Source organism: Mizuhopecten yessoensis, unplaced genomic scaffold, assembly GCF_002113885.1.
Source record: "Mizuhopecten yessoensis strain PY_sf001 unplaced genomic scaffold, ASM211388v2 scaffold9425, whole genome shotgun sequence".
Lineage (NCBI taxonomy): Eukaryota > Metazoa > Mollusca > Bivalvia > Pectinida > Pectinidae > Mizuhopecten > Mizuhopecten yessoensis.
The window spans coordinates 380,217-390,715 of NW_018408041.1; the positions used below are offsets into that span (position 1 = coordinate 380,217).

General features: G+C 39.5%; 2 protein-coding genes across 2 annotated transcripts in view; one reads left to right on the forward strand and one right to left on the reverse strand.

Annotated features, from left to right (window-relative positions):
- LOC110458079 (germ cell-less protein-like 1) overlaps positions 1-2,766 on the forward strand; it is a 27,559-nt gene extending 24,793 nt beyond the window's left edge. The window contains exon 13 of the mRNA XM_021509645.1: positions 918-2,766. Within this exon, the coding sequence (XP_021365320.1) occupies positions 918-1,274 (357 nt within the window). The 3' untranslated portion in view covers positions 1,275-2,766. The remainder of the gene's footprint in view (positions 1-917) is intronic.
- Positions 2,767-5,785: 3,019 nt separating this feature from the next.
- Positions 5,786-10,499, reverse strand: part of LOC110458093 (transmembrane protease serine 12-like) — a 12,088-nt gene continuing 7,374 nt past the window's right edge. Inside the window, exons 2-6 of the mRNA XM_021509660.1 lie at positions 8,675-9,083; positions 8,094-8,227; positions 6,722-6,865; positions 6,434-6,594; positions 5,786-6,258 (exon numbers count right to left, since the gene is read on the reverse strand). Of these exons, the coding sequence (XP_021365335.1) occupies positions 6,073-6,258; positions 6,434-6,594; positions 6,722-6,865; positions 8,094-8,227; positions 8,675-9,083 (1,034 nt within the window). The 3' untranslated portion in view covers positions 5,786-6,072. The remainder of the gene's footprint in view (positions 6,259-6,433; positions 6,595-6,721; positions 6,866-8,093; positions 8,228-8,674; positions 9,084-10,499) is intronic.

Sequence of the window (10,499 nt, forward strand, 5' to 3'; positions counted from 1 at the left end):
TGGTAAAGGGAATGTGTGGTGATGATCTGTTGGTAAAGGGAATGTGTGGTGATGATCTGTTGGTAAAGGGAATGTGTGGTGATTATCTGTTGGTAAAGGAAATGTGTGGTGATTATCTGTCGGTAAAGGGAATGTGTGGTGATAATCCGTTGGTAAAGGGAATGTGTTGGTGGTGATGATCAGATGGTAAAGGGAATGTGTGGTGATGATCCGTTGGGAAAGGGAATGTGTGGTGATGATCTGTTGGTAAAGGGCATGTGTGGTGATTATCTGTTGGTAAAGGAAATGTGGGGTGATTATCTGTCGGTAAAGGGAATGTGTGGTGATAATCCGTTGGTAAAGGGAATGTGTGGTGATGATCAGATGTTAAGATGTTGATGAAGATCATGTGTCTAAATGGTCAGTTGGTAAGATGTTGATGAAGGTCATGTCACTAATTGATCAGTTGGTAAGATGTTGATGAAGATCATGTGTCTAATTGATCAGTTGGTAAGATGTTGATGAAGATCATGTGTCTAATTGATCAGTTGGTAAGATGTTGATGAAGATCATGTGTCTAATTGATCAGTTGGTAAGATGTTGATGAAGATCATGTGTCTAATTGATCAGTTGGTAAGATGTTGATGAAGGACATGTGTCTAAATGATCAGTTGAAGGGAATATGTGCATATAATCAGTTTGAAAATAATGTGGATCATCATTTGGTTGAAAAAAAGTGAACAGATGGTGAATTTAAACTTAATAGTGCAAGTCTGTCGTGTACAAAATGTAGTTCACATAAAACTATTTATAATAAAAATAAGTTCTGAAGCTTATGAAATCCAATAGAACCCGGTTATGTTGGAAGACATTTATTAGTACATAGTACCTTCTTGTAGGGCTATTTTTGTTTCATTTACTTCCAACACTATTTACAGGAAGTGGTGGTGATGACAGTGGATCGTGGCTTTAACTTCCCCCTTCACATCACGGTCAACTTGTTGCTGACCACACCACCTGATTCTGGCCATCCGGCCATCAAAATGGACTGTGACACTATTAAGGCTGGTATCCAAGGGAAGGTTGATAGTCACTGTGATACTGGTGTACAGACTGTGTGTGAACAGTCAGTGACAGGCTGTGATATAGGAGTACAAACAATACCACCTCTGGTACAACTAGTGCAGGGCTCAGAAAAAGGTGTTCAGACAATCTCTCGTGTGAGCCAGCGAGTAGAGGCTTCTGATAAAGGTGTTCAGACAATCACTTGTACCAGTCAACCTGTGGGATGGTGAAGGTGTTCAGACAATCACCTGTACCAGTCAACCGGTGGTATGATGAAGGTGTTCAGACAATCACCTGTACCAGTCAACCTGTGGGATGGTGAAGGTGTTCAGACAAATCACTTGTACCAGTCAACCTGTGGGATGGTGAAGGTGTTCAGACAATCACTTGTACCAGTCAACCGGTGGTATGATGAAGGTGTTCAGACAACCACTTGTACCAGCCGACCTGTGTGATGGTGAAGGTGTTCAGACAATCACCTGTACCAGTCAACCGGTGGTATGATGAAGGTGTTCAGACAACCACTTGTACCAGTCGACCTGTGTGATGGTGAAGGTGTTCAGACAATCACTTGTACCAGTCAACCTGTGGAATGATGAAGGTGTTCAGACAATCACTTGTACCAGTCAACCTGTGGGATGGTGAAGGTGTTCAGACTATCACTTGTACCAGTCAACCTGTGGGATGGTGAAGGTGTTCAGACTATCACTTGTACCAGTCAACCTGTGGGATGGTGAAGGTGTTCAGACTATCACTTGTACCAGTCAACCTGTGGGATGGTGAAGGTGTTCAGACTATCACTTGTACCAGTCAACCTGTGGGATGGTGAAGGTGTTCAGACTATCACTTGTACCAGTCAACCTGTGGTATGATGAAGGTGTTCAGACAATCACTTGTACCAGTCAACCTGTGGTATGATGAAGGTGTTCAGACAATCACTTGTACCAGTCAACCTGTGGTATGATGAAGGTGTTCAGACAATCACTTGTACCAGTCAACCTGTGGTATGATGAAGGTGTTCAGACAATCACTTGTACCAGTCAACCTGTGGTATGATGAAGGTGTTCAGACAATCACTTGTACCAGTCAACCTGTGGTATGATGAAGGTGTTCAGACAATCACTTGTACCAGTCAACCTGTGGTATGATGAAGGTGTTCAGACAATCACTTGTACCAGTCAACCTGTGGGATGATGAAGGTGTTCAGACAATCACTTGTACCAGTCAACCTGTGGGATGGTGAAGGTGTTCAGACAATCACTTGTACCAGTCAACCTGTGGTATGATGAAGGTGTTCAGACAATCACTTGTACCAGTCAACCTGTGGGATGATGAAGTTGTTCAGACAATCACTTGTATCTAATATATTTGAATGTATCACCACCAGACAGTGTGTTATATGACTCTTGGGTTCGTTACTTCCAAGGTCAAGACAACAACAATGAGACAAACAGCAAACCATGCTGTCCACACTGAAACTGCTGAACAGCTCACTGTGTTTTTTGTGTGTGTCAAACTTCATTGAGGATCTATCACAAGTTATTTCGTCATGTATAACTCTCTCATTCAACTTCTGTGTATTTATATTATAAAGGTTAATTGGTTGTTATATAATAGATGGACAAAATGTTTACAAGTGTGGGAGCCGTTATCTCAGGGTCAAGCTCACAGCAAAAGGTCAAAAGGTCAAATTATAATACTCGAGTATTGTTTATTACAAAGCTTGTGGGTCTGTTGATTTTATGAAATTTCCTAGGTGGATGTATCAGAATTGGAAGATAACAGGAAGTCGTCAAACATCATGTCATTGTAATGCTTGTCTGTGACAGACTAGATATTTCAACAGAATGCCATTGATGGATGTATTCCGTCTTTGCGTATTGAAGAGTTATCTTCTCTTGGGAGCAGGTATTGATTGTTACGTCATAGGTCTGTGTGAGAAAATTACGTCGTTTTCCCAAAAATTGATGACGTTACTCTCACAAACAAGTGACGCAACAATCAATACCTGCTCCCAAGAGAAGATAACTCTGCAATACGCAAAGACGGAATAAAGAATACATTACCTTTGTCATAGAAGGGGAATATTACAGTCTGTATTACCTAGAACCCTGTGTTTGTAATTATACCCACTGCAAAGAAGTAATGTGTAAAAGTAAAATCAAATTACAGGAGTTACCTGGTTTGGCCGTTTGTCTGTAGACATCAACTTGTCTGGACAACTCGTTCTTTCCATCATTTCTTTCCATCTGATTTTCTTGAAACTTTGTAGGCCAAGTCACCACATATGAAGTTGTGATACGTCATACTGATCAATGATTTTTGACAGAGCTAGCGCCCATTTTATAAGTTTGCAATCAGCTTCTTTGGTACCTGGTAGAATTTAACTACCATACAGTCTTACTGCAGTTCTTATGACATTTTTTGAGACCATGAATATATATTGATGAGCAGGGGGTATAAAAGTTAGCCTTTGGCTTACAGTTCTAGCTTTTGAGATTTACTTTGTGGGATGGACTATGTTAAGTGCACAGTAGTGATTACTATCTATGTCAAAACTTAACATGTATTGTGTGGATTTTTCTAAGAATCTCTTTTTGTTTTCATTTAGTCAGTTGGGAAAAAAAATGATCGTAATATACAAATGTTGAGTTTACTTTTTGTGGTCATTGGCAAGGTTAATTAAGCTCACCTGACACAAAGTGTGTGTAACATTATTGCTAGAGTGACATCCATCCAGCGTTATCTTTTTAAAGTCACCTGAATCACATAGGTGATGTTTCTAATTGCCTTTCTTCCATCATCATATGTCGTGTGTAAGCCATTATTTTTAGCTCACCTATTCGAAGAATAAGGGGGCGTATGTAGTCACCCCGGCGTCCCACTTCACTGAATTTAAGTTTTTAGCTCACCTGCCTGAAGGGCAAGTGAGCTTATGCAATGGTGCGTCGTCCGTCGTCCGGCCGGCCGGCGTCAACTTTTCAATTTAAACAACTTCTTTTCAGTAGCCAAAAGGCCTAGGATGATGATATTTGGCCAGTAGCATGCTGGAATCAAGGGCTACCAAGTTTGTTCAAATGAATGACCTTCATCCATTTTCAAGGTCACGGGGGTCAAATATGTTAAAATCTTTGAACAACTTCTCCTGAAGAACCAAGAGGCCTAGGGTGATGATATTGTTCAAACAAATGACCTTCTCCCATTTTCAAGGTCACAGGGGTCAAATATGTTTAAAACCTTTAAAACAACTTCTGCTGAATAACCAAGAGGCATAGGGTGATGATATTTGGCCAGTAACATGCTGGGATGAAGGGCTACCAAGTTTGTTCAAATGAATGACCTTCATCTATTTTCAAGGTCACAGGGTTCAAATATGTTAAAAACCTTTTAAACAACTTCTTCCAAATAACCAAAAGGCCTTGGATGATTATATTTGGCCAGTAACATGCTGGGATTAAGTGCTACCAAGTTTGTTCAAGCATATGACCTTCAACCATTTTCAAGGTCACAGGGGTCAAATATGTTAAAAACCTTTCAACAACTTCTTCTGAATACCCAAGTGGCATAGGATAATGATATTTGGCCTGTAACATGCTGGGATGAAGAGCTACCAAGTTTGTTCAAACAAATGACTTTCATCTATTTTCAAGGTCACAGGGGTCAAATATGTTTAAAACCTTTAAAACAACTTTTTCTCAATAACCAAACGGCTTTGGATGATGATATTTGGCCAAGAGCGTGCTGGGATGAAGGGCTACCAAGTTTTTTCAAATAAATGACCTTCGCCCATTTTGAAGGTCACAGGGGTCAGATATGTTAAAAACCTTTCAACAACTTCTTCTGAATACCCAAGAGGCATAGGATAATGATATTTGGCCAGTAATATGCTGGGATAAAGGGCTACCAAGTTTGTTTAAACAAATTACCTTTGCCCATTTTGAAGGTCACAGTGGTCAAATATGTTTAAAACCTTTAAACAACTTCTCAATAACCAAAAGGACTTGGATGATGATATTTGGCCAGCAGTATGCTAGGATGAATGACTACCAAGTTTGTTCAAACGAATGACCTTGACATATATTAAAGTTCACATGGGTCAAATATGTTTAAAACCTTTAAAAGTCTTCTTCTTAATAAGCAAAAGGCTAAGGGTGATGATATTTGGCCATTAACATGCTGGGATTAAGGACTACCACGTTTTTTCAAATGAATGACCTTCGCCCATATTCAAGGTCACAGTGGTCAATATATGTTTAAATCTTTAAATGACTTGTTCTGTATATCCAAAAGGTCCAGGGTAATGATATTTTGCCAGAAGCATGCTGGGTTGGACGACTATAAACTCTGTTCAATCTTATGTCCTTGCTGTATTTTAGTCCACTTTTAAGATTATTTGTGTGAGATTAATACCAGGTGAGCGATTCAGGCCCATTGGGCCTCTTGTTTCGAGACAGTGTTGGATCATCATACTCCATACACTGATGTGTATTATAAGGATAAGGCATTTTGTGGAGTGTAAGCAATTTGCTGAACCATATTCCATATTTAAGGGGCCAAAAACAGCTGAATTTGACTTGGTTAAAGTTTTGGACAAGATTTAGGTAAACTATTTTGGGAAAGTTATTTTGTGCAATGTTGGATCACCATTGTCAATAGGCTGTTGTCTATTACATTTGTATAAGGTTGACCCCTCCCCCNCCCCCCCCCCAGAAGACTTTAATTAAATTGAAATGTCTGAAATGAAGAAAGAAGAAAGTGAAATTGTGGCGTTTTTTAAGACTTCATATTAGTTTTATTATCTCTTCAGGAGAATATCTTTGTTACAAAAGAGTTGTTCTTATAATATGTGAAACATAATTCATTCTTTATATAGCGAGTCCAGATGTAGTTTCACAATTTATAGTGTCTCATCTTAAGTACATTATACAATACATTTCCTTTGATAACCTAGACAGGATCATTGTATGCCTGGCCACTGAGACACTACCTGGTACATGTATGTACCTTGTTGCCTGAGTGCCCCCTGTTTTACACCTCCAGGTGAGTGTTTGTCACTTCTATTACTTCGTCAATCCAGCTGCGGTAGAAGGCTACACGAGTATAGATCCCAGGAAAGTCCTTTCTTCCACACTCATTCCCCGTGGATACCACGCCCACTAATTTCCAGCGATCATCTTCTGGGCTCTGACACATCAGTGGTCCCCCCGAGTCACCCTGAAAATATGAATGAAGGTTAGCATTGTTACTTCAATTTTACAAACCAATCACTGGAAATTTCCAAGAGCATTATTCTTTAATATGAAAAACTTTGAAAATCGATAAAAAAAATCAATCACCATAAATACTAATGAAAACAGTAACTTGTATAACATCAATGTCTGTGGCTTACCAAGCAGGCATCATGACCCTCATTGGAACCTGCGCATATAGTTGTCTGATCTATGAAGAAGGTCTGTGTTTTTGATGCGGAGTACATTTCACTGCATAAGTCATTATCAATCAAACAGACAGAGGTGATTAGAGGAATAAAATTCCCCCAACCATAGGGATCTGAAAGGTCAAAGTTCAACGATAAGCATGGATAATATAACAAATACAAATTATATAGATAATTAAACATATAAAAAGGACAAAAAGTGAAATACAATGTACAAGTTATATCCCAGCCACAACTTACGGAAAGAGACTTGGCCCCATCCCGCTACAGAACATTGCTGACCAGGTTGGAATTCTCCATCATCTAGATCAGCTAGGTCTTCCAGTTGTAGCTGTTCGATTGGCCTCAACTTCAGCAGAGCTATGTCATATAGCAGGGTGTTCACTACAACAAGCAGAAAAATACCAGGTTGCTTCTAAGATGTAAGTCAGAAAACAAGTTATAAACTAAAATGTTTATCTGAGAACAAGATATCAACTAAAATGTACATCTGAGAACAAATTGTACAAATGGTTGGGCTGACCCCCCAGGGGGCTGAGGGGCAGGGCCAAAAGGGGTCATTTTGGCTATATTGCTACAAACGACTTCTTCTGTAGAACTATGCACTGGATATCAATCATATTTAATCAGAAGCATTCATGGGAGGAGGGATTCAAAATTGTACAAATGGTGTGGCTGACCCCCGTGGCGGCTGAGGGGCGGTGCCAAAAAGGGTTATTTAGCTATTTTGCTTTAAGCGACTTCTTCCGTAGAACTATACCATGGATATTGATCATATTTGGTCGGAAGCATTCGTGTACAAATGGTGGGGCTGACCCCCCGGGCTAAGGGGATTGGGCCAAAAAAGTGTATTACTTGGAAATGGTTGAGATCCCCACCATATAATCATATATACAATTGCTGAGTATAAAGAGAGGAATGCACATTTGCTTCCAGGATGGCTCTAGGGTCTGGCCCCACCCTTGGAGATTTAACTCCTGGGTCATAACTTTGAAACGGTTAAAATCCCCACCCCAAAACTATATATACAATTGTTGGGCATAAAGAGACGAATGCAGTCATGATATTAGAATTGACCCCAGGGTCTGCCCCACCATTGCAGACATAACCTCTGGGTCATAACTTTGAAACGGTTGAGATCCCCACCCCAAAACTATATATACAAATGCTGGGCAAAAAGAGACAAATGCAGTCATGATATTAGAATTGATCCTGGGGTCTGGCCACAACCCTAGGGACCTAGTTTCTGAGTCACAGCTTGGTAACAGGTGAGATCCCCACCCTATAACCATACATAAAATTGCTGGGCATAAAAAATCAAATAGAGAAATGCTACAAGGATTGGCCTTAGGGGTCTGGCATATTCCCTTGGATCTCATTTGGAGAATATTTTGCCATGATTGCTTAGATATCCAGGTGAGCAATACAGGCCCTCTGGGCCTCTTGTTGATGTATCTGAGAAGTTAAACTTATTGATGTATCTAAAAAGTTGAAATTATTGTTGTACAAGATAACGTGAAATTACTGATTTAGCCGAGGTGAATTTTTTGACAAACTTGAGAAAGGTGAATTTATTGACATAGCTGGGAATTCTACCTTAGTGATTACCTACCTGAGAAGTTGCTATGGAGATGTATTTCATCAATGTGTGCTTTGATCTCCCCAGCCTCTTTTTTGTACTGATTGTACTCTCCTATCACAACATCCCAGTTGTCAGGGTTACTGAAGCCTTCATGCACGTCCTCACTGTAAAGTTATAGACCTTGGATATATCATATACACATTCTACACATCATACTTACACAATCCATATTATATATTGTACCAGGGGTATTCGCCTCATTGTACATAGTCACTTCCCTTTTTACTATCACACTCTCAGTCCTGATAATCTAGTCACCGGTATACCATCCAATGTATCTCCCTGAAAAATCCAAAGCAGCCCATTACTGTACCCATGGCCTACGTACTGGTGAGTAGAGTATCTTAGAGACTCAGACAAAATTTTGCAATTACTCCGGGCAGAGTGACTATGTGCCTATCCCTTCATCAATGGGCTCACTTTATCAATTGTTGTCTTTTATTTATATTTAGATATGACTGCCCCCTTTGATAATCCCTGAAGCATTGTCCCGCCCCACCCCTATTGGTGATACCTAAAGCAGTGTCCCGCCCCACCCCTGTTTATACTACCTGAAGCAGTGCCCTGCGGTGAGGACCCACACAGGGTTGGTGCTGATGATGGTACCACCACACACATGCTGCATGCCCGTTTTCTCTGTGAACACGATTGGGCGTAAGAAATGAAGAGAGACCAACCATGGCCATTGGTCACGCTCCATGGGCGTACCCACCACCACACGCTTCCCGTGTTCCTCCTCAGAGTTACTGATGCCAAGTGACTCAGTCCCATACTGTCGCGTCCATGTTTTATACTCATTGCGCCTCTCCTCTGTTGGTTTATCGTCTCTGATTACGGCATTATCTACCTCGTGTGACAGGAACTCTTGTACACAGTCCTCTAGTCGACGAATCTCGTCCGCAGGCGCAGAGTTGACGCGGTAGCTCCCCCATACAAGAACTACGACTGTCAGCAAGACCACTAAAATGTATGTATTGGAAATTACGACATGATATATTGAAAAATTCACTAATGGTCACTTTACTATATCACAATGATCCACATGACCATTATTATGTCTTGTTCTTCATTATCTTGGCCGTAACTTAGATATCCTGATAAAGCTTGACGTCTGCATACAGTTCAAGAAAGTGCTAATTGTCAGTGATTTTTTGTCTGACGTGTAGATTTTAAGCAGTTGAAAGTATATTGCTGAAACTTAAAGAATTTCCGTGTTTCATTTTCTGTAAAATAATAACGTAGAAAAAAATTAAAGATGCCTGATAAAAATTGAAGAAAATTAAAGATGCCTGATAAAAATTGAAGCATGATAATAATAATAAACTTTGCTTATTTTTAAACCTAAAACTATCATCTTAAATATAAATCGCTGCTCTATCGGATCTTTGGAAATGTGGGACTGTGCTGCATAACATCATAAATGTTATAAAGATGCATTTCAGTCCATCAATACATACATTTCACAATCACGTTAATAGCAACACATTGCAGAAAATTGTCATGATCAACATACATTAAAGCATCGCATTTCAACGTACCAACTAATAAAACAATCCATTTGATGTCAAAGTTGGAGTAGCACCAATGATAATGTTGTAATGAATGTCACAATTAAGGACGAGCACATCGGGTTAAGCGGTCCCCTAGAATTGGTGTCGATTACTGCGTGAAGAGTGCCGCCCAAATGATAAACCATGGATGAATAATACAATTAGATTGAAAATGAGACAACGAAATAGAATTCACCGAAAAGCTAAACTAACAAATAATCCCCATTATTGGGAACAATTTAGAACCCTATGAAATGAAACTATTGACCTTATCCGTGAGGCAAAAGCAAACTTTATAAAAAAAATCTTGAAAAGTCATTAAATGATAATGTGGTTACTCCAGACAAATGGTGGAAGATAGCTAAATCTATTACCAATTTTTCTAATAAGTCATCTTCTATTCCACCACTTGAATCCAACGGCCAAATAATCCATCATCCAACTGAAAAAGCAGAGCTTCTTAACAATCACTTCACTAATATTTCTACATCAACACCTGACCTTGAATTACCCCAAACAGCACAACCCAATGCCCCCTATTCACTATCAAACATTCATATCACTGAACAAGATGTTTCCGATCAAATTAATATACTCAACACTAATAAACCCCCAGGCTCTGATGGTGTTATTCCTAAAATTGTGAAAAAGCTTCATGCTTCTCTTAAATTACCTCTTATGTTATTATTCAATAAGACACTAGAGTCTGGTATAATACCTTTTAGTTGGAAACAAACAAATGTTAATGCTATTTATAAAGGAAATGGCTCATCTAATGATGTGTTAAATTACCGACCAATTTCAATTACATCATGCTTCAGTAAAA